The 23,457-nt window shown below is 53.8% G+C and overlaps 5 protein-coding genes across 5 annotated transcripts; 4 read left to right on the top strand and 1 right to left on the bottom strand.

The window, feature by feature from the left end:
- Window positions 1-2,101: 2,101 nt before the first annotated feature.
- UCRPA7_4178 (putative efflux pump antibiotic resistance protein) lies at window positions 2,102-3,693 on the top strand (the record flags this gene model as incomplete). Its single annotated transcript, XM_007916710.1, has 3 exons — window positions 2,102-2,346; window positions 2,397-3,536; window positions 3,690-3,693. The coding sequence occupies 3 exons, from the start codon at window positions 2,102-2,104 to the stop codon at window positions 3,691-3,693; spliced, it is 1,389 nt and encodes a 462-aa protein (XP_007914901.1).
- Window positions 3,694-4,134: 441 nt separating this feature from the next.
- Window positions 4,135-4,980, bottom strand: UCRPA7_4177 (putative transmembrane emp24 domain-containing protein 9 protein; the record flags this gene model as incomplete). Its single annotated transcript, XM_007916734.1, has 3 exons — window positions 4,135-4,284; window positions 4,373-4,678; window positions 4,777-4,980. The coding sequence occupies 3 exons, from the start codon at window positions 4,978-4,980 to the stop codon at window positions 4,135-4,137; spliced, it is 660 nt and encodes a 219-aa protein (XP_007914925.1).
- An 829-nt stretch (window positions 4,981-5,809) lies between these two features.
- UCRPA7_4176 (putative swr1-complex protein 4 protein) lies at window positions 5,810-7,366 on the top strand (the record flags this gene model as incomplete). The annotated part of the gene is made up of 1 exon (XM_007916705.1): window positions 5,810-7,366. One exon carries the CDS (start codon window positions 5,810-5,812, stop codon window positions 7,364-7,366), a length of 1,557 nt encoding a protein of 518 aa, XP_007914896.1.
- Window positions 7,367-18,278: 10,912 nt separating this feature from the next.
- Window positions 18,279-18,764, top strand: UCRPA7_4175 (putative bacterial transferase hexapeptide protein; the record flags this gene model as incomplete). The annotated part of the gene is made up of 2 exons (XM_007916722.1): window positions 18,279-18,641; window positions 18,699-18,764. 2 exons carry the CDS (start codon window positions 18,279-18,281, stop codon window positions 18,762-18,764), a joined length of 429 nt encoding a protein of 142 aa, XP_007914913.1.
- A 1,996-nt stretch (window positions 18,765-20,760) lies between these two features.
- On the top strand, window positions 20,761-23,414 carry UCRPA7_4174 (putative fungal specific transcription factor domain-containing protein; the record flags this gene model as incomplete). The annotated part of the gene is made up of 5 exons (XM_007916726.1): window positions 20,761-22,661; window positions 22,722-22,923; window positions 23,008-23,019; window positions 23,075-23,192; window positions 23,359-23,414. 5 exons carry the CDS (start codon window positions 20,761-20,763, stop codon window positions 23,412-23,414), a joined length of 2,289 nt encoding a protein of 762 aa, XP_007914917.1.
- Between the last annotated feature and the right edge of the window lie 43 nt (window positions 23,415-23,457).

Raw genomic sequence — 23,457 nt, 5'->3', positions numbered from 1 at the left:
TACCTACATCTGCATAGCCTCCTGTGATGAGCAAGCCAATTTCCATTGGTGCTAGAGTCTCGAGAGCTTTTAACATCAGCGTCCATAAAAATTAGGCCCCTCTAAGCGTGGACGAACCTTCTCGAATGGCTTCGGAATAGTGCTGAAATCTCAGCCCCAGAGTGGTTTGAGTCTCCTGTATTGCTGCAACTAGATCCCAACTATCTTCGAAAACCGTGTTATGAGCAGACTCGACTTCGCGAGAATCAATATGTATCACGGGGCCCAGCTCAGCGATAACAGAGTCCCGGACGCCGCGAACAAGCAGCACCATTTGAGACTAAGGGCCTACATTCGTGGTCTCATATGTGAGGAAACCTCCTGTCTTGAGTTCCCCACTTTCATGTCCCAGTCGTTATGATGCTGAATCCATCACTTGGCTCCAATCTGGTACCCATGAAGGCATGCTTCGCGAATGCGGGTGCCAAATCATTATCAGAAGCTCGAGACCTATCTTGTCATCGGCGAACAAGAGAAGGGCAAGCTCCAAGAAGACAGCCTCAGTTTTTTTTGCATAATCGATGAGTCGTTCAAGACGAGACGGATCACTTCGATGTAATTATATGAGGGCTATGGCTTGATCTCGCGGATCTGTTGAAGCGCGCATACCAGTAAACGAAAGATAGACGTACATCTCTTGGGCTGCTGTACGACACTCAGATGTACCATATAATCTTCGCCTTTTTGATATCTAATGGCGCGGGAACGATTGAAGTGACTTGAAACCCCTTGTCATAACCAAAGCGGCATTCGTGAATTGCTTCGTATGATACCGAATAGTGCCCGCACAGAAACAATGCCCTTTGTGAGTGAAAAAGTTCTTGTATAACCCAGATCCTAGAAACCCATAGGCGTCTGAAGAGCTCTTCGAGTTCAGAAATCAGGATCTGTTCAGACTCGGGCGCTGGGTTTTGTTTTCCATCCTCGAGCCACTTATCGGCTTCGGCGAGATGCTGGAACAGTGGGCGAGATTCGATTGTATTCTCACCTAGGAAAATGACAGTCTGTTTAGCAGTAGCGAAGATTCTCCCCATGATTCGAACTTGTGCGTTTTGTTCCGCAATGTTGCTTTGATCTATACACACAGCATCTATCCAGGGCGTCCGGACACGCTGAGGGTCTCTTGGGTAACGCAGTGCGGTGGTGACACAGTTGAGTGGAACTTCGAGTTCTGCATTGTCTTCACCACACAAGATCGTCTGACGCTCGTTTGCATCGCCCCATGTGTATGATACAGCCTCAAAACGGTCTCTGGAGGCTCCCAGGTCCGTGTGTATTATTTTGCAATGAACTCGAGGATCGTCTGTTGATCCCGGGGACAATTCAACCAAGCGAATACTATTGCGGGTCTGAATTCGATGATACTTGTATTTCAAGGCCATTTGAGCTGTTTTGATCTATTTCTTGCGGACGCCTGTGCAAGACTGGCTCAGCCTTGCTTTGACTTATCTGCTGCATGTCTGCCAGCCATCATGCCTTGAGCGAGTCTTTCACGTGCAGAAGTCATTGGCCAAGACTCTTGAGCAAAGAATCACACAGTCACTTACACTTACCACCTCAATGCATCTAGAGATCCATTTGGCAGTCCGAAACCAAAAGTCTACGACGAAGCATCTACAGCCTCACCAAAGGTTGAGTCACAGTAAGTCAAAATGGAGTCTTAAGATACGGTCAACTCCGTTAGTGTTGCCGTTTCCTTGTTAGTGCCCGCCCGGCTTCTGACAGTCCGGGTCGGAACACCGTCTTATCTTGCGGTGATCTCCTCCAGAATGACTACGGCTTGGCCGCCCCAGGCCTGCAATTCGCCCCCAATGCGTGTTGAAATCCCTTGCAGCTTGCTGTAGGCTCCGATGCGGCTCCGATCCAATTCCGATGGCAAAGTGACTGTTTCTCTCCAATATTGCTGCAGTTTTATCTGATGATCAGATTATTTTCCTTGGCATACCATACCCTTGACACACCCACTTCGGCGCTTTATAAGGCGTTGATCCGAGGTTTCCAATTGCCGGCTTGTCATTATTCTCCTTCTCGTGACTCCTATAGCTGTCATACGCGCGCCACGATGGCTCCTAATCAAGAGACTGGAATGGCAGCTGATGCCATCACTCCTGCTGTACCCCTGGATCTAGAAATGACATCAATGCAACTGACAACGACGGTCAAGCGGGACGAGGACCCATTTCTCGTCACCTTCAAACCGAATTATGACGAAGAGAACCCCCTGGACTGGCCTAAGGGTCGAAAATGGGCTGTCACTGATACGCTTTCAGCAACGGGCTTCAATCGGATCATGGTCTCGACAATCATGTAAGTCGCTGTGCGCACTTTTGAAAGAAGAGGTCTAACTTTCGCTCCAGGGCGCCTGCGCTATCTACTATCAAGGAAGAACTGCATATGAGCACCGCCGAGTCAGCAATGGCTTTATCAATCTATCTATTGGCAACAGCCTTTGGGCCGCTGATCATTGGGCCTCTGTCGGAGATCTATGGCCGCAAGAAGATCATGCACGCCTCGAACATTTGGTTTCTCATATGGAACATCGCGTGCGGCTTTGCAAACACCAAAGAGCTACTCATCGCTTCAAGGTTTCTCGCAGGCTTCGGGGCCAGTGCAATCTATGCACTTGCGGGAGGAGTGCTAGGCGATGTCTGGAAACCCGAGGAGCGAGGACGCGGCTTAAGAAACTTCAACATGATTCCGACGCTTGGGTCCGCTGTAGGGCCTATTATTGGAGGCTTTATGGCTGGTCGGACGACATGGAGGTGGATGTTCTGGTCAGCCAGCATATTCCAGGTCGTTATGATTGCTGTGTCATTTACGACGACATACGAGACATATGCTCCCCTCATACTGAAAAGGCGAGCAGAGCGGCTACGATGTGAGACCGGCAATGATCGTTACTATACCGTCTATGAACGCCTCGAACAGAAGAAATCCGTCTTCTTGGTCGTGACAAGGACCCTGAGCCGCCCTCTACGCCTCCTGATCTTCCACCCGATTCTCCAAGTCACCTCGCTCATCTTGGCTTTCAATTACGGTATCCTCTACATCGTCCTGTCCAGCTTCGCCGATCTCTGGATGCAGCAGTACGGCCAGTCCGTGGAGATCAGCGGCCTACACTACATCGCCTGCGCCTTTGGCGAGCTGGCAGGCTCACTCCTCGGCGGCCCGCTCATGGACTGGCTGTTCCGCCGAATGCTTGCCCGGTCCGCAGACGGCGAGCACACGCCCGAGTTCCGCATCCCCATGACCTTCCCAGGCGCATTCCTGATCCCGCTCGGGCTGCTCGTCTACGGCTGGACAGCGCAGTTCCGCACGCACTGGATCGCCGTGGATATTGGCGTCTTCGTCATCATGTTCGGATTCCAGATCTCGCAGCTGCCTATGCAGGCATATGTGATGGAAGCATATCCCGAGCACACGAGCAGTGCACTGGCGGCATCGCAGTTCTTGCGAAGCTTGACGGCATTCTTGTTCCCGCTGTTTGCGCCTAGTATGTACGGGGCGATGGGCTACGGGTGGAGCAACACCGCCCTTGCGGCGTGCGGGCTGGTGCTTGGGTTTCCTGCGCCATTTATCATGTGGGCTTACGGCGCGAGGATGCGGGCGAGGGCCAGATCGAGCTATTGAGTTTCTACTCTAGTTTCCAGTTGAATGCCAAGATAGTCCTAGGGGTACATGTCTTCCAACCTTGTTACAAGATACGCAGGTCTCCGGACTTATCGATGGCAAGGTGCCGTGGTGCCTTGGGTGCTTCGTTTGGTCGGCATCACGGTGGCAATCATTAGGCATGTCAGTTAGATCGTCCATCTTAAAACCTACAGCTCCTCTTTGGAGTAGGAGCAAGAAGAACTCGGAGCTGGAGGATGGGTCATTGCCCAACGTGTGTATGTATTTAGAACAGCATGGTCTCAGGCGTATGGGAATTGGAAGCATTACTGGTAGCATATGAAGCACTTCTTTAATATGATCATCTTGAAGCCGAATACATATCATTACAAGGAGGTTACAATGACAAAACCTCTATGAGACGCTCATTTTCCCTCCCAGTCCCATGCCCAGACATAAAAGCCACATTTATATCATTATAATAGCCTAGGTAAGCTTCTGCTTGATGAAGAATGACCGCAGATGGGAGAGTTGCCACGCGCAGGTCGCACCAAGGACAACCAGTTGGATGATTATCCATCGTATAACACGGGCGTTGGTGGACTCGGACTGGTCTCTGAACTCTGCTTCCCGCTCCTATTGCTGCGTTAGTCCCATGCCCAAATGAAATGAGGACCCCAAATATCTAGGAAGGTTCATGGGCTCGTGAACATTATCGACGTACTCTTTGGAACACCTGTTCCCTTCGGATATCCTGTAGGCGCATGTTCAAATCCTTGATTCTCGACTGGATGTCCTCCAACTTGTCCTTGTCGGAGCTTTCAATCGCACTTGTCTCGCCAATTGCCAGGTCCAGGCTTAATTTGATGCCACCGTTAGGGCTCAACACGCTGAGCCAGTTGCTCTTGCCGCTATTCGAGGATGGGGTGAAGCAGATCTTGTGGTCGCCTGCCTCGGCGGCCGTGAAGGTGAAGCGCCCTGCAGACGAGCCTCGCTGGGAGACAACGCGATGGTCGTTATCGAAAACTTCCTATATGGGCAGGAGTCAGCTTCCAAACGTTGTAACAGCGCATAATAGCCTATGTAGAGCAATTTGAAGATGTCTCTGCATAGACGGGCTAAACGTACATCGACTGAGATGTAAATGCTGATTCCATCATGCTTCCACCACGCTTGCCTGTGATCATCCCACTCCTCAGCTGTGTAGTGGCCCACCACCAAAGTGTCCTTGGGAAGCTCCTCGAAGAAGCACTTGGGCGTCGTGCCGTCGATGTAGAAGTAGAGCGCCTGAGCTACAGAGCTCAGGGCTAGAAGGGGAAAGAAGGCCCTCATTGCGTATTTCGATAATTAAAACCCTATTTTTCAGTTACCACGTCGAACTTCACCCCGAAATGCCCGGATTGATCCTTAGGAGTCGTGGTGGTCGTGGCGACTATCCGGGGCGATGGCAAGTTGGCAATCCGTGAAATGAAGGTGCAGCGCCCTCCAAGTAATCGAACGTGGCACTTCGCGTAGCTGACCCAAAAATTCGAGCCAGGGGTAAAGTAGCGTCACGTGCGCCAAAGGCTTTCGCGAGCTCAACTTTTTGGCGATCCGTGCACCGACCAAACCTCAACTGCGCGTCTGTAGCCCGCGACCACATCGAGATTCCATCACGTCGACGACCATTCTTCCGCATTTCATCAGCTGCGGCACCTTTCGTCTCCTTCTCATGTATTAGTATCACATTGACGCACTGCACTTTGGGACACCCGGCGTCCCCCGATTACATCTTGGACCTCCCATCACAACGACGCAGTCTTGATCGAGGCGTGCTGACACGAAAATGACTTCCCATGACGTTCGCGATGTTCTTAATTTACCCTCGGACGGTAGTGCTCCTCGTCCGACCAAAAAGCAAAAACTTTCCGCGCCGCGGCCTAATCTCAAAGGTCTTGCGCGGGAGGTGCAAAACCTAGGAGGCGACAACCCCATCTCCATAGTCCCGGAAGCGACGCTCTTCAAAAAACGACGCTTTGCCAGCCGGAAGCCAGCGGCAAAATGGGAGCTCCGGACGTTTAAGAACTCCGCGCGCGACGATGGCAGCTTACTTTTGCAACACTGGAGGCGAAAGACGGAGGGCGATCCGAATGCCCATCAGCAGGTGAATGGTGATTCGGAGATGGTGGATGGCGAGAGCGCTGCAAATCAGGAAGAACAACTCGAGGACTCAGCGTTTGCGAAATACAATGCGCAGGTGGTCGTTCCCCAGTATAACGAGGATCAATACAACAGCAAGCTACAAAGCACGGACTGGACCAAGGACGAGACGGATTATCTGATGGATCTAGTCAAAAGCTACGATCTGCGATGGCCGTTGATCTGGGATCGCTACGAGTTTTCACCCAGAGGAACGGATGAAGACGCTGCCAATGGAGACTCGACAGCAGTTATTCCAGCACCAAAGTCACGGACAATGGAAGATCTCAAAGCGAGATACTACGAGGTGGCCGCGAAGATGATGGACGTGCAAAAGCCAGTACAGTACATGACTCGGCCTGAGTGGGATCTACATCAGATGATGGTGAATTTCAACCCGAACCAGGAGAGGTTGCGAAAGGAGTTCGCGCTCAACTCCCTTTCTCGCTCTAAGGAAGAGGCTAGGGAGGAGGAGTCGCTGCTTCTGGAAGTCAAGCGCATTCTCGCGCGGTCCGAGAAGTTCAACGAGGAACGGCGGGAGCTCTACAGCCGTCTTGATTTCCCGCATACTGACCAGGACATCAGCTCCTTCAAGTCAAGTGCAGGTCTTCAGACCCTGCTGCAGAACCTCATGAACGTTGACAAGTCTAAGAAACGCAAGTCACTCATAGGTCCCGACGGAGTCAGTCCTGCTTCTGGTGGTCCCAATGCTCAACCACAGAGTGCAACCTCAGAGGTCGCTCCAAGTAGGCGCGAAAGTATCGCGGCTGCAGCGTCGTCTGGTCACCGTGAATCTATTGGCACAGAGAAGGCGACTCCGGTCGGCAACAAGAAAGGTGCACAGCAGCCTGAGCGCCGCAAGCTTACAGAGCAAGAGGAGCAGATCTATGGTGTATCACATCATGATAGGCTTGGCTCTGGTCCTACGTTCCGTTATGAGAAGGTCAACAAGATCTTCACTCACAAGAGTGGCCAACAGCAGTTGCGTATAACGAACGCACTCAACGAGCTTGATATTGGTCCTCGTCTTACTATGCCTACAGCTCCGGTTACAGCTCAGTATGAACTACTAATCCAAGCTGTCACGGCATTGGTAGACCTTAGAAAGGTGGCTGATAAGCTGGACGGGGAGATTAAGATTGAGGAGCAAAAGAAGTTAGAGAGACAGAAGAAAGCGAGGGCTGCACTCGGACTGGATGGAGCGAGCGATGAGCCCTCAAAGGACCAAACTGTTCCTGACTCTCAAGACTCCGCAAAGGGAGATGCTTCTGGTGCTACTTCTGGGGAAGTCGGCGCGGACTCTAAACAAGATGATCAAGAACCTGAAGCAAGTGAGGCCACGGCCCAACCTGAGGCGAATCCAGACGTGACAGGTGGTGATGAAGGTGCAGGAGAGGATGCTGCGCCTCCTGTGGAGGTGAAAGTGGAAGAGGGGGTCAAGGAGAAGACGCCCCGGCCAGGAAGCAGCGGCGCTCACAAGCGTAGTGCCAGCGTCTTGAGCACGACGAGCGACAAAAGCGCTAAGAGGCAAAGAAAATGAAGATGGTGATGGACAAAGAATAGGGGCGGCGATGCGCCGTTCAAGGCCTCGTGAGGGCCGAGAACTGTTGTCTAGATTAGGAAAGGATACCAAGCTCCGGCAGAGTCCGTGATGACGATGAACCGGCGCGTGTCCTATCGGATCAGGCCAGGGCGTCAAGCAATGTTTAGAAATGATAACTGTACACTAGGGAGTGTGAAGTCATCTCCACTGAGGATCAACATGTTGATTTTCTGAAACAGTCCGATGTCACTTGACGATGTGAACTGCATGTTTGAGGTGATGTTGAACCGGTACATGTACCTCGACAAGTCCGCTTGTACCAGTACGACCTCAGTGAACCCCGGCGCAGAGCCGCCTGGACCAGGAGGTGCATCCATCGTAAACGCTATGGCTAGCCGCGAGGAGTCGAGGCGTAAGATGTGATGAACTCCAGGGCCTAGGCAGCGAAAGTAGAAGAAAGGAGGAGTATGTTTGAGGTTTATTAGACAACCGCGACTGCAGCATGGGCTAGTTGTGCGGAAATTGGAATTGTGGTTTTGAAGAGGTGAGGTCGAGAACGTATGGTGCCCAGTAAGAGTGTCGTTTCGATAAACAAGCTACCTGCCATGGCGGCTGCAGATGCGGCTACATGGCTATGAATAGAACCAACCCTAGCCGAGTCACTTAAAATAGCCTTCGTAGGGTCCTTGAATCCTGTCTGTAAGTGCGTCATCACGGCAATCTGGGTCTTGGAGAATGGTCGACGTTGGATTGGAAACGATCCAGGGGATGGGGTCGTATTCTCTGGAAAGGGTGTGTGGAAACTCAGGTACACGCCAATAGGAGAAAAGTGACGGAAGCTTCCTCGTGCATGCCGACACTAGAGGATACGCGCCAGGTTGGAGGACACTTGGGGCTCTCCAAACCCTTGGAACTCCAAGGCAGAGGTTCGCCGTCGTGATGGTGGGATGGATGGGGTGAGTAGGTCAAAGGCGTTGATTCTGTGTGCCGCAACGCACCGGTAGAACATGAGGTTGGCGAACCTGCAGCGTGGGGAGTCACGCAGCGAGACGCCCGGTACCCACACCACCATCTGTTCGCTCCCATTCAGTCATTGCATCATGATCTGGGGAACACCATGCAGGTTTGCAGCGAGGGCCAACGCCCGGTCGAGTAGCGGAGAGATGCCCGGACCTGCAGAGCAGATCTCTGTCGGGAAACAAAAATAGCAATAGCCGCCAGCCTTGCATATAGGCCAGACCCCCTGTGGTGGTTTCCCTATTTTTAGTTGTCGAAGGCTTCTCGAAGCTGTCTTTGACGTTGTCGTTGCGTAGGAGTGTCGGGCGCTTACACGGCGGCTATTTCGAAGCCCCTGATTTGCTCCTTGCTGGTGCTTTGACTCTCAGGGTGACCGATACCAGCGCAAACTGCATCTTCAATTAAAACATCGCGATAAGAACAGTAAGGAGTTGTCAAGAAGCAAATTGTAATCTTGTCTCATCAGAATGCTTGTGAAGGTGAAGTGCGTATTGAATCTTTTGAGGCTCAGGAAGGGGGAGACCGTCCTGTACCTGATTTGGACAGGGGGCAGGTAGGTAAGCCAAGACTATTGGGTTTGTTAGTCATCAAATCAGGTGACACCTCGGAAGGATTATCCAACTCGCCGAGGAGGATTAGAAGGTGCGGCTAGAAAGTAGAAGTTTGGGGGCTGATCTTGCTCGGTTGCCCCTTCCCAGCAGGTTCTGGGGCCTGGGGGTGTTGGTCGCTAAAATCTCAGCGGAAGCACAGCGGAGGTTCTTAGGCTGGGGCTCGCGGCGTAGCAGCCACTCAGATGGCAAGTTTAGCGAAGCATCACGAGCAACAGAACCAACAGACACACACCACCCCTCCCCGCATCGCGCCACCAACAAGCAAATTCTTTTTTTATCCCCATCGCACATGGCTTCATGGCTTCATCGAGTGGCCGACCTTCCCCAATCACTAGCGACGCCGCCCAGCTGGGACGAGTGTTGGTGGCACTCTGGGGGCCGTCGAGGCGAGATTATAACACCTTAGGATCCAGCACCATGCATCTATCTCTTTGCTCTGTCCCATGGAGCCCTGGCTAGAACGAGGCAGAGGAACCAACACGCGCAAACGTACACTCCATCCCCATTTAGCACCTGGCTCGTGGGCGAATGGGTCCCTGGTCGAGCCGCTCGGACTCGAGGCACCATGAGATCGGATCCACGAAAGCTCTCGGGAACCAATTTGTTCTTTCACAATCGGATTCAGCGGGCTTCCGCACAGCTGAACAAAATGACCGAGTCAATGGACGGCGTCTTTGGGTTGCGTATAGGAAAATGGGCTGGGCTGTCGCACACCTGCTCTGGTCTGGTTTTGCGTGGCCGATCAGTATGCCGGGCTCACCCATGCTGATATGCATTCTGTGGTCCAGTGGCCGGCTGTCATTGATCTTAGCCCGAACCATCGCGGGCGTTTTTCCGCTTTCATGCCAAACAGTGCGTCTGCGGCAGCGGAAGTCTCCCTCCTTTACGCTAAAAGCTCACGCTCGTCTGGGCGGGTCAATATATATCGCGGCGTCAGCATGTGGGTGCTGTGGTAAGGTAGTCCCTCACCATCGTATTGCTTGCATTTGCACACGCAACACACGCAACACACCCCTTCCCCCTTCCTCTCAGATGTCGAACATCATCCGGACCTGATGTATTGCTACATGACCACGGCCGAGGCATCAGTCCCGCTTCTATCACGAAATCGCACACTACGATACAGGCACACACAGGAGGCTAATGTAATAAGTGTTGTGTTATCACCCTCCCCTCTCACAGCCACGAGGAGAGGGCCACAGTCCGTCCTGAGTGGCCGTGCGGGGCAGGAGAGCGTGGAAATGGTGTTGCAAATGAAAATCGGCCGGCCATACAGCGCGGCGAAAGTCACCGAATGCTACATTAGCCCAGCTCCAGGACTTTTATGAACGTAACAGCAGTGTTGAAAGTTGAAACGCCGTCATCAAGTGCACACGATGTGGACCTGCTTGACAGTAATTCCGGGCCTTGCTGGACGAGGCATACTGTATCTGGTGTAACAATCAGGCAAGGGTGGACTCTTGCGCCTTCGTCTCTTGTTCACGCGAAAGTCTTGATTTCACTTGCCCAAATGCATCGTAGCGAAACACCTGCAGCCATGTCCCAATCTAATCCACCATCAGCACAACACCCACCCCCATCCGTCACGCAGGTTCTGAGATGGCGTGTGGCGAGCGCAGCGTTATCGGCACGCTTGCCAATCGCGATAAGCGAAGCATCAAACTTGATGTTTAGACGCATGCAACTGCTGTCGACCTCATCACACAAGCTCGCAGGCTAGGCGCACCGAAGGAAAAAGCAGCTTGCGCCTGACTGTTCCGGCTCGCTGCTTGAAATGCCTGGAGGAACGAATAGCGCTGTCGTCTAGCGACTCGCACAGTTCTTAGTGCCGGGCCATTGTCCGCATTTCAAGAGCAGCGACCGCTTATAGGCCAGAATTGCAGGCGGTCGCGGCCAATGAAATGACGCTGAACGCTTAGTTGTGCATCACGGCTCAGGGCGGTAAGGACATCCGAGCGCCCGGAGGCCATCGAGCCCCCTTGTATGGCAGGATTCGTCTAAGGCTCGCCTTCCCACATCTACCAGCCCTTGAGCCTGGATCTTCCGACAAGCGCCCTGAACAAGCTTCACGGTCAAAAATAAATCAGGAACTGAAAGCGACTGCAGCAGAGCGGGTTCACGACAAATAAATCTGAGATAAGGTCGCACATCCAGCGGCCCGCGACGAGATTGCTTCTGCAAAGTCTGGGGTAGTGTTGCTAAATTTATCGCGCTGCCTCGGGCTGACCCTGCCGCGCAACGCCCTGGCTGTCCCCTGCCGGACCATCGTCTTTCGGAAGATTACCGTAACCTTGCTGTTGTTTCATTCTAGGCCGATGGGGCACCACGGACGGCGTGTCTTTTGCGGAGACCACGGAACCCACCCACGCTCACCACAACAGAACGAACATCTTTGCCTTCGAGAAAGGGGTCCCCGTCTAGCCACATTTCGCCCATGTCCGCCGCCCCCCTCCCTAGTCCCCCGTCAAGGTGCGGTAAGTTGACAGGCAGGAGAGATTGAAGTCTCCGAGAACCGCATGACGGTGCAGTGCCACCATGGGACGTAACACTCCCAATGCCCCCAAGAGGTCAAGCTTCACGCATGCCCTTCCCCTTTGAGAATGTCTCGCCAGCCTCATTTACCATGTCCTATGCACCTTTTTTCGAAGGTGGAACATCTGCTAGACATACGGTGAACCAACGCTAACAGTGCATGGCTTTGCCCGAGGCACACATCCAGCACTCGGAGCCCACTCCCTTTGAGTCCGCCTCGATGACTATGTATGTCGAAATGAAATTTCGACCGGTTGTAAAGGACATTTGACAGAGCATATTATGCCTGCCGAGAGGTCCGGGTCGCTCCTGGGAGGCTTCGGCTGCGTATATTCTCCTTGATACATTGCACTGCCGCGTTGAGGACGGGAACTGGCGGCTGGCAAGAGCCCTGGACGAAATACGAGACACTTGTGACAATGGAAGGGACCACTTGCGTTAGCTGTTGCGAATCGTGCAAGTCGCTATTCTAAACGCGGGATCTCTAGACAAGACAAAAAATCCACTACACACGCCGCGCCAAACTGTATGACAACTACATCCCTGTCATGAATCTTTAATTGGCCCTTGTCTGACAAACCCCTCACACTGAGTCTTTCACATCACATCCGCCCGGCAATGTCCTGTACAGTTTGCCTTGCTGCAATCCATGGTTGGCGGGGCGGCGGCAAAGACGAACAGCGCCTGGAGCTCGAGTAGGCAAGCAAAGACTCTATTCTTCGATTCAAACGGCAGCTAAAACAGGACATCCATCATGCTTTAAGCGCAACGGCAAGGACCCTGCTCTAGCACGGCAAGATGGTAGCATCCTCTTTCTTCCAATCGTGTGGCCGATTTCACTAGAAAAGCAGGGGATAACTAATGCTGAATCTATTTATGATCACATGAAGATGATGCCACTGACCAACCAAACCCGGTGATGTCGGGCCTGGCGGATACTGGTGCACTTCTCGGGCGCGGTAGCAGTTAGGCCGCCACAATGGCGAGCGTGAAGGTTACCGTCGTCATCGTCCATCGTATCAAGTCCGTGGAGAGAAATAAGCAGAAACACTTTAATATCACAAGCCGAGGAACATGAGGCCCCCAAAGTGGGGCGTTCTTTTGTGAGGCAACCCGTTACTTTAAACGCACACTGGATAGGCCAGAAGGACATTATGCACTAGACAGGCGCAAGCAACAGTGTAACAGGGCCGAAGCAGCGTGTTGTTGATCGGCAGGCTCTTCCTTGTCAATGTCTCCTCCCCACCGCCCCTCAGACATGAAGCAAGCGCGACTCGAGCCGGTGCATCCCCTAGAGATTCCTAGGCAAGGCCTAGCATAGCGTCTTGTCAGCATCGTGTGGTTAGTGCCTGCCCCAGGTCGTGTACAATACCGTACAGGATACCGTTGTTAGTGTGCGGCACCGATTCGGCGACCGTTGTCATTACCATTGTCATTGACACTGCGCCAGGCGCACACCCTGAGTGATGGGATTGACGCCATGTTTGCCAAACAGGTGGCCCTTTCACTGAAGACACTATTTTACTGAAGATTGTACTACCAACGGACCGTTCATCTGCTGGACCCCAGCCGTACCTGTTCAATACGGTGAGATGGCGGGGCTGGCCGCTGGAGTCGGGGCTACATACCTACATAATCTGAAAAGACTCACGGGCTGGCGGCTGGGGTATGGCATCGCTTGTCTGTCCAACAGTCTCTTCGCAGGCCGCGGGACACCACACAGGCAATGCTGCGCCGTTCGAGTACATCCAGCGCGTCCCACCTTATGGCTGGGTGTAACTTAGGCCTTTTTCTTTCAATCGACACTCTGACCAGGCTGACCGATGGTCGATGTGAATTGGTGACCTAGATTGCCAATAACCCAAATAGAGGGAAAAAAAGGCAGCTCGTGAAGCAGGAATAAGAAGGAGGGTGTGCCTATCCATCCACCCGATCTGTCAACCTCCCTTACGATTTGAAGAACCTGATTTAACCAAAGACGGGGATATCTATCGAGGCAATCGAAACCCTAATGAGATGTGATGTGTGGGCGGCAGGCAGCATCTTGCATGGCGTTTCTGTCTTGCTGCACCCCCACTGTAGAGAGACCTCTTTGTCGATGAATGTGTCGAGGCAGAGCGGATGAAGCCAGAGTCATCTTTGAGTTGTGTTTAGATCAGGGACGGATGCTAATCAGTATGCGCTCGAGTACCTTTCTTCATGAGAGACCAGAGCAGGTAGATGTCACCGACGTTGTGAGTGGTAATGAGAGCTGGCTGCGCTTGTGCCATTCATGCTCCCACACCCCCCCTCTTCATCTTGCCATGCCATGCTCATGCCCCCATGCCCCATGCTGCCTTTGCCCTGGACCAGACCAGACCATACCCTGGACACTGGCTGCGTCAGGGCAGGAGGTACTTGCCCGTCCTCTCCGTCACTCACTCACTTACGCAGTCACTTGCTCACACCCGCTCGCTCGCTCGAATTGACGCTCTCACACACACACGAACCGCACGCCTGCACACGCTAGACTAATACACCCTTGTCCGGCCATTGCCCTCAGTCACCCACACTTTGGCTCGCGCGCGCAGGCGCTGGTGCTGGCAGTCGCCGTCCTCCCATGTCATATCTTCCCCCGTGAAGTGCAACTGGACGGATGTACTGGGGTACCTGTACGAGTACCGGTACTTGTACCTGGACTTGGAAGCGCCATGCCGCCCAATATTGGGGTCTTTCCGGGCTTAGCGAACGATGCGGATATCGCAATTGTGTATTGTACAAAAGTTGAAGAGCACCCGCCGACCACCCCCCCCTTCATTCTCTTTTCCTGCTCTTGGTTCCATTTACACAAGACCCAGCATCCATTGCTTGCCCGAACAGGCCGATCGTCGAAGCGACGACGAGGACGACGACTGATATCCCGTTGCCGACGCTTGTCTGTGTGGTCTCCCATCTCACCTGCTCATTCACTTACTACTTACTTACCTACCTATTTACCCACCTACTCACCTCCCTCAACAACCAAGGCCAAGCAAGTAGGCAGCTTACCCTACATTACATTACCTTACCTCGCCTTAGATTGCGGTCGTTGCACACACAGGCGCGCACGCCCTGACATCCTAGCCCACACTGCTGTAGACGTCCCCTATTGCAGCTGACTTCGACTTTCGTTCATTGTTCTCCGTCATCATCTTTGGGCCTGCACCAGGACATCGGATTGTTGCGCTGAGTTTTGTTGAGACAAGCTCCTGTCGTTGCGACTTTTCTTGTGCGGCACTGCACTTCCTCCTCAGCCAGCTTTTTGGTCCGCGGGACGCTTCGCCTCTCTGTTTAGCCAGGACAAGACAGGTTCCGCGCCTTGCCGAGCATGAGAGCTGGTGTTAGGAACTGCTAACCAGGGCGAGGAGACATATCATCACCAGCGACACCAACACCCAGTGCTGGCACCACCTGGGCTTCTCTCGCACCAGCATTGCTTTTGCGACCATTCACTGCATCAGGCGGAACGTAATCGCGCGTCAAGCCTCAAGCGCCAGGTTTTATCTTGATCTGTTTTATTTTGAGGGGTAGACTCGACCTATTTTGCCCACTTCCCTGGCGAGGATCTCTTTTTTTTTGGGGTTCGGTTTTTTGGAGAGCTGAACTGAGGAGACAGGCGATAGCTTTTCGACAGCATCAGCACCAGTACCAGCACCAGCAGCATAAAGAGGGGCAGATCATCTTGGATACGCCAGAAACAAGTCGGCACTTCCGCGTCTGTAGGAGCTTTCTCTGCAACGTTAAACGGTCGGCTCTGCTCGATTGGCGCATCCCGTCTCAACGGACCGACGTGCAACGACGAACGGGACGACCTCTGCCTCTGCCTCTACCTCTACTTACCTTACCTTACCTTCTCTTTACTTCTTCGCTTGACCTACCGTTGCGAGTCCTTCTCATTGGGAATTTATTCACTCTGGGCTGCACGCAGCAGACACTTTCATGTGCCTCTGACGTGTCATTGTTCCCTCCTGCTCCTGCTCCTGTCCTGGCCCATTCCACGCCGCCCGAAATCCCCAGGCGAGCAATTGTGGAGGCTGAAGCGACTTGCACTGCATTGCACCGCACCGCATCGCACCGCATCACACTATTCAGCACATTGCGCTCCGGGTTTTGCTGCGACGAGCCCCCAGCCCCGTCACAATTTACAGACCAACGCTTTCTCTCACACTTCAGAGTTCGGTCTTCTTTTCACCCTCTCTACTACCTTTAGCCTTGTCCACTCGCTGAGACCGCGGCCGCATCGCATCGCATCGTATTGCTTCACGGGCGAGCAGCGCATCGTGCGACCAGCTAGCTTACTTGCTCTGCTACTCGGCGCAGCGCCAACATAACATAACGCAACGCAACGCAACGCACGCGCCTCCAACGGTCTTCCCCGCTAACCTGACTTGAATCAGCAAAAATCCTGCCTGCCACCGCTCGTTGATCACCGCGCGGTCTTGACTTCGCCGATTCACCAAGGAAATCCCCAGTCGCACACGAGGCGATCCACTCCACTTGGATAAGGAAGGAGGGCCCCCGACTACCGTGCACCCGCCCGTCCTTGCCGCCCACCTCTACCCTACCACGAGTCGCCTGGCGATCACTCTCGCGCAGGTCCACCTCGTCTCGCCTTTCACGAACGACGCTCACAGCCTCTGCTTGCTAGACTTTCGAACGGCGTGTGCGCGGCTCTCACACACTCTGACGCATTGCGCAACAGCACTGTTAGTAGTAGATTTAACAGTACCTTATACCACAGTGGGCTCGAGCATTCCGGCCCACATTTGACGGCGTTTGCTTCCCGCCTGCTGGTTTCCCATTGTCTGGCCGATCCGCTCCCGCGCCTGCTTATTGCCAGCTCACTCGTCATTTCGCTTTCCTGTAGCTGTCTCGTTTCAGCACATTGCGCTTGTGACGGAGGACTCGGCACAGCCCAATTCTAATTGTCGCATCCGCCCCGTCGAGCACCTCAGTACCAGACTTTGCGCCAAGCACCCGCCTTTTTTAGCTGCCTAATTCGAGCATCGTAAGGCTCGTCTTTCTGGCAGCAAGGGCGCTGTGCCTCTTAACGAACGTCGCCCGTGCAAGCACGCACCCCCCACTGCAACCTTTTCACCACGGCGTGAATGAAGATGGCGACATTTACAGCCCTGAATGGGGGCTCACCCAAGGCCACTGAAGGGGTCAATGGCAGCGTCGATATGAAGCGCACAGGGTCTAATGAGCGACCCGCCAACGGCCCTGCGCCACCCTCAGAACCAAAGCCCGCATCTGCCGGTGAGGTATCGACAAGTCACAGAGAGCGAGAGGGTTGGCCAGGTCCAAGTCACGAGCGGCCGTCATACCCTTCTGCTGCTTATCCAGATATCGAAAATTCACACAAGCGCAAAAGGTCCGATTCCATAGAGGCCCGGAGGGAGCTTCCATCACAACCAGAGAGAGCAGAGGAGCCTCAACCAACACAACGTCAATCCGAATCACGTGATCGATATGGCACTCCCCAGAGGGATTACCGGCCGTATGGCGATGAGGGACGTGACCAGCACGATCCGTGGTTCTCTCAGCAGAGTCGAGATGAGCGAGGTCACGGGTACCAGGAACCTCAATCAGCGGCTCCTAACTCGGCCAACACTGACGAACAGATTGGGGAGACTCTGCGAAGAGCCACTAGTCAGCTAGACCACAGCGATTATCCCCAAACAAGCCCGGATGGAGATGACCGGTCAATTTCCATGTATTCCGGTCAATACACCCCCGAGCAACGGAGGGACGGTGTCATCCAGTCAGACCCCAAGAAGAGGAAGAGGAACTTCAGCAACAGGACAAAGACTGGGTGTCTCACATGTAGGAAAAGAAAGAAGAAGTGCGACGAAAACAAGCCCGAATGTAAGCTTTTCGGTGTTTCAGACGACTCAAAAAGGTATGTAGCTCACAATTTTGCAGGTACCAACTGTGTTCGTGGTGGTTTTGTGTGCGCTGGGTATCCGCCGCAGCGAGGGACATGGCAGAAGCCGGAGAATAAGCCGACTACGATTCAAATTGAATCAAAGGATCCGAGCTACATACCCCCTGGTGCTTACGGGATGCCGCAACCAGCCCCGGCATATCCGCCAGCTGCAAAACGCGATCCACTCCCGCCATACCGGGGCCAACCCCTCCGAATCGAACCACCACAGGGTCGCCCGGTTCTGACTGATGACGAGAGGCCGACTGCATCGACCTTGCCCAGTGCATCTGTAACCAGTCCAGACAACAAGCTTTCCGCGATGTCCGCCTATGGAAACCCAGCAAATATGTTCCCCACCCCAGTTAGCGCAGCGCCAGTTCCGTTTCCAGACCGGACACCCAAGGAGTATCAGCGGGTGCCACCACTGCATGATCTCAGTCGAACAGAGCCAGAAGTCCCGCAAAGCAATACGCTACCGCAGATTAACATCATGCATGCGACCAGGACGAACAGCCCGATTGTGACGCCCCAGTCAAGTACTGTACAGACTACAGCACAGCTCGCCTTATCACACTCGCAATTCCCCGGTAATCGTCCACGCAGAGAGAAGGATGAGATGCTTCAGGGTCGTCCGTACTATCCCTTTGATAAGGAGCTCGTTCTGGAGCGAGAGAGGTGCAGCGCGGCGTGTTGGAGATTTAACAACTCCACGAACCCGAACAATGGAGTGTCGCCCACAGAGCGGGCACGGCTGTTCCGCGAGATTCTGCATCCCAAGGAGGGCATCCAGATCTCGCCAACAATGACGTCGCCTGTCACTCATACTGGACGTGTTGGCGATAACGTGGTCATCGAGGCTCCGTTCGTGTGCGATTACGGCTACAACATCCACATCGGTAAGAACGTTGTGGTTGGTCGCAATTGCACCATCATCGACACCTGCGAGGTTCGGATCGGCGACAATGTCATTATTGGACCGAATGTGTGCATCTATACCGGCACAGTAACAACAAACTACCAGCGACGGCAAGGAAGCAGAGGTACACAATATGGCAAGCCGATTGTCATCGAGGACGACTGCTTCATCGGTGGCAATGTGGTGATCCTTCCTGGGACGAGAATCGGACGGGGCACTACCGTCGGGGCAAATTCGCTCGTCACCAAGGTAAGTCACTTGTGAATCTTGTATCATCCTGCAACGATAAGCTAACTCTGCGATCAGGATCTGCCAAGCTTCTGTGTCTGCTTCGGCAGCCCCGCAGTGGTTAGGCGAGGCATCGCCTCGTAAAACCAAAGGGACTTTACGCACCTAACGACTGGGAACTGTGCTATATGGGGGGTTGACGCGACTTCATGTTTCTCTAATTTTCTATGATACCCATTTTAATGCGCCGTGTGTACCAAAAAAGCCGTTCATAATGCTGTTTTCCCTTTACGTTACCGTTTCCTAGGAGCTACCTCATACAATGATCGTCCACGTTTTCTCTTCTATCGATGGGTTTCGGCGTAAACAAAAGAGGAGGGAGTGGACATGATGGATACATTGGGTGTTTATTTACCTCCAGACGAACGAAACCTGTACGCCTTCGGACGAATTTCACGGCTGGCATTTCCCATGGCATCATTATATCATATGTGGCTTTGAGCGTTATTTTTGTTTCGGTATCTGGGTATATAAAGACGGTGTTAGCGCTGGTAGCTACTGGGCTTTTGCTGGTTCTTTCTATCTCCCGCTCGTCCTCTCTCGTGTGTTTGTGCGAATGTATGTATGTAACTGTGTGTGTATGTGTGCTTGTGCGTTTTGAGTGATGCTTACGACAAGACGTCCTTGGGTGCTCTGATTACTGAGATGGTAGGATGGTACTTGGGGGAATAGTAAAGATGTTACTGCTGGACTGAGTTCAACTCTAATGAAGTACAAATTGAACAGATTGCTCTGTAGGTTACCATGCCTTCTTCCTATCTCATGACTTGTCATGCGAGACAATGATAGGTCCCAGCAGCCTGGGCCCAGGAACAGCCGCAGCAGTGACATGCCTAGACCCTCAGACTGATTAACACTGTCCTCTATCCTGTAGCTGATAGCTGGGCATCCCCCGATCCTACTCTCGGCGGAGATGGCCACGCGGAGAGTGGATATGGATGGCGTCAGCTTACGGGCAGTACCTCGTATAATCCGGCCAGAATAGGCTTGCCCGCCACTCCTTTCTCATTGTAGTATCTCTTGACCGATATGAACCTGTTTCAGATACTCTTGATGACTCTTGATCTAGATACTTGGACATGAAACAGCCAAACGCTTCTGCCTAGCAGTCTTCCTGTCCCAATAGCCTTCTCGCTAAAAGTGTAAGGCGACTGAGTTATCTGATTTGCCATTGCTCGACCACCAACATCCTCTCAGCTCATTGGGAGTTTATTCCAAGGCAGCAGAGTATCGTAGAATATGGCATATGCTGAGGCTCCCATCCCCAAGTAAGACAGCGCATCTCAGCCTCGGGCGCCCGAGACAAGGTCGGTATTCCGTCAGCATGAGTGCCCTCTTCCCCCCCGGGATCACACACCGGTTAGCCCGGATTGGACGGAGCGGGCGGCCATGCATGGGAGACAAGACAACCTCCCACGGCGTGTACCACAGAGACCTTACATAGAAACATCGATACGACCAGGCAATCCATCTTCGCTTGCATGCCAATTCATATACGCGCGCTACGCTCAGTGGCTGGCGACATGGCTCGAGACGGCAAGCCGCGCCTCTTGCCTAAGTGGTGGCGGCTGGCTCTCCCAATTTATGGCCGGCTAAAGTCCGAGGCCGAAAGTCTAGAGACCACCGGCTTCCCGCGCCCCGGCAAGCGCCTCCAGATCGATCTCCCGCTCATCTTCCATCTTGGCAGAATAGCAGCTTAGAGTACCTCGACTTGGTGGACATCACGCATTCTTCCTCTTTCGGACCAAGATCTGCCTGATTAGGACGTCGTGCCCTCTAATTTGGAAGTAGGCGCCGGCTTCGCGGGACTTGCATCTCAGTACAGTACTGTACTGCTACAATAGTGGGTGGGTTCGTCAGCCCTGCCGCGCCGGTTTGGGTCTGGGAACGCCTGGGTGGTCTTGTTTGTCCCCGGATCACATTCCCCGGCTTACCCATCCCTCCACATTGAGCTGCTGTGCGACGTATAGAAGGAGCAGAGCAGGAAGCGCCATCTACTGACGGAGACGGACAGGCAAGGAGCCTGCATTGCCCCGTTGTCACGCGGAGGAGGAAGAAGAAGAGGAGGAGACGAGAGAGGATGGGGTGGACCGGGACCGTGGGCGAGCCGGCCGACATCACCAATTACACGGCCGTCTTCCGGCTCCAGCAGCCCGGGGGTGCCCACCCGCGCAAGGTCGTCAAGCGCAACAGGCAGCCCGTCTCGTGCGCGCCGTGTCGCGCTCGCAAGCTCAAGTGCGACCGCCAGCAGCCCTGCGGCGCATGCGTCAAGCGCTCAGAGGAGGGCGCGTGCAACTTCTCGTCGGCGGCGGCGGCGGCGGCACCAGGCGCTGCTGCCTCTGCTGCTCCGGCTGCGACGAATGGCGGCAGTTCCAGTGCGGGCAAAGCTGGGCCTTCGGGCTCTGGCTCCCGGCATGAGGTGCAGAGTCGCCTGCAGAGGCTGGAGGAGATGGTCAATGGCTTGGTGAGCCACACGGCGGCGAAGAAGAAGTCCACCTCTTCGTCGAGTAATGGCGGCGCTTCACAGACCCCGGAGAGCTTGCAGGTTAACTCAGCTGGGCAGGAGGGCTCGCCGGCGAAGGATACTTCTACCGAGCCACAAATGCCAGGGGCTCATCTGAGTACCGGAGATGAGGAGATCCGGTTCGTCGGAACCACGAATTGGGCTGCTGTGCTTGAAAGTATTCGCGACATCCAAGGGTATTTGGAAGGTGAACATGAAGGATTGCCGATCCTCATGACGCCTGACGAGCAACAATGCGTGGCAGGGAGGTCAGACAATCCAGACATGCTCTTCGGATACCTCACTGCGCCAAGCATACAGGAAGTGATGGAGTGTCTGCCGCCCCGAGCAGACTGTGATCATCTGCTGGCTGCCTACTTCTTATCAGACCAGGCTCATACCCCAATCATCCACACAGGACAGTTCAAGAGGGTCTATCAGAGATTCTGGGAGAGTCCTGAGTCGACAAATCTCCTGTGGATCAGCATCTTGTTCAATGTGCTGGCGACCTCGACCCTCCTGCAAGCTGCGAAGACGGTGGTGTGTAACTCCTTAATTAGAGACGACAACATTCAAAAGTTCACAAACATGGCCAGTCGATGTCTGGTGGCAGGCGAGTACCTCAAGTCGAAACCCTACGCTGTCGAGGCCCTTCTCTTGCACACGCAGGGAAGTCTAATGCAGAAGCGGGATCCTGACCCGATTATCTGCTCAATGTTTGGCATTGCTACTCGCCTGGCGCAGCGCATGGGCTACCACAGAGACCCAAGGCATCTTGGGGCCGGCGTCACTGCGTTCGAAGCAGAGATGCGTAGGCGGACATGGTACATGGCGGAGACCTTTGACCTCCTGTTCTCGTTCCAGCAGGGCATGCCTACAATTGTGCACGAGGACGAGTGTGACACGGACGGGCCGACGAATTTGCGCGACGAGGACTTTGACGAAGACACGTCGGTGCTGCCTCCGGGGCGCCCTTTCACGGAGGCCACACCGGTACTGTATTACTGCTACAAGTCTCCGAAGATCCGGCTCCTTCGCCGGGTCATTCGCCACGCCATGTCTAGCAAGCAGACGGACTACGAGGAGACGTGGAAGCTCAGCAACGAGCTACAGGCTTTGCATGACCGCGTGCCGCCGAGTCTACGATGGGTGCCGATCAGCACAACGAGTTTCCTAGACACGGGAACTCTCATCATGCGCCGCATGACCATCGAGGTGGTCTACTGGAAGAGTCTGTGCGTCCTACATCGTAGGTATCTCACAGTGGAGAAGGACAACCCCAAGTATGAACGATCGCGCGAGATTTGCCGCGCAGCTGCCGTCAGGTTGCTGGAGCTTCAGGCCGAATTCGACGACGAGACGCAGCGAGGACGACGGCTAGAAGGCGGGATGTATCTCATGTCGAACTTGTCGATGCACGACTTCCTCATGGCGGCCATGATAGTATGTCTGGACTTGTCGGAGAAGTTGCCCAGCAGGTAAGTAGGAACACCCCGACATGCTGCATTATTTCTTTACATTATTGACGCATTTCACAGCGAGACAGAGAGGACCCGCAAGGTCGAGATCCTCCAGCGCACTTACAAGCTCTGGTCCAACAGGATATGCATCAGCAAGGACGCAGCGCACGCCACCAGAGTGCTCGGGGCGATTCTCACCAAAATATCCGCCCCTGTGCCGAAGGAGCCCATGGCTCCTGTACAATACGTGACCTTTGCTAGTCCTAGGGAGGGCGAACTCGTGAGTCGCTCGATGGAGTGGGATTTCAACCGGGAATCTACATTGCATCAAGCACCTTTGGATAACATGATTGCGGACACGCAGAATATCGACTGGGTCAGTGATAGCCTCAAAAGGTGATTCTAATGGATGGCTGCTAACGATCCTCTAGAACCTCATTGATTCCTATCTTTGGGATCGAGCCCCAAACCCGGTGGATGAGTCGCCGCTGCATGGCTGGCCGTATCCGCAGTATGATACGGTGGCGCCTGCAGATACTAGTAACAGCAGTAAGTTTCGCAACTGGTCAACAAGCTCGATGTATGGGGAAGTACAAGGATCTGGGGCCCTGAGTTAGAATCACGATACCTGATTACTAGGTTGAGAAGTACTGTACGATACATCTGCTGTAGATTGACAGCACGAGACTGAGGTGCTGCTGGACCTCCGGGGCAGCTCTGGGACACACTCGTTCCCAGTACATGACAATACATGACACTGCCATGTCATAACGCGTTCCAAGACATCGCCATAGAGCATGCTCGAATCTCACGA

This window comes from Phaeoacremonium minimum (assembly GCF_000392275.1).
Source record: "Phaeoacremonium minimum UCRPA7 unplaced genomic scaffold PA7_03_scaffold_329, whole genome shotgun sequence".
Taxonomy (NCBI): domain Eukaryota; kingdom Fungi; phylum Ascomycota; class Sordariomycetes; order Togniniales; family Togniniaceae; genus Phaeoacremonium; species Phaeoacremonium minimum.
This window is presented reverse-complemented; position numbering and strand designations above follow the sequence as displayed.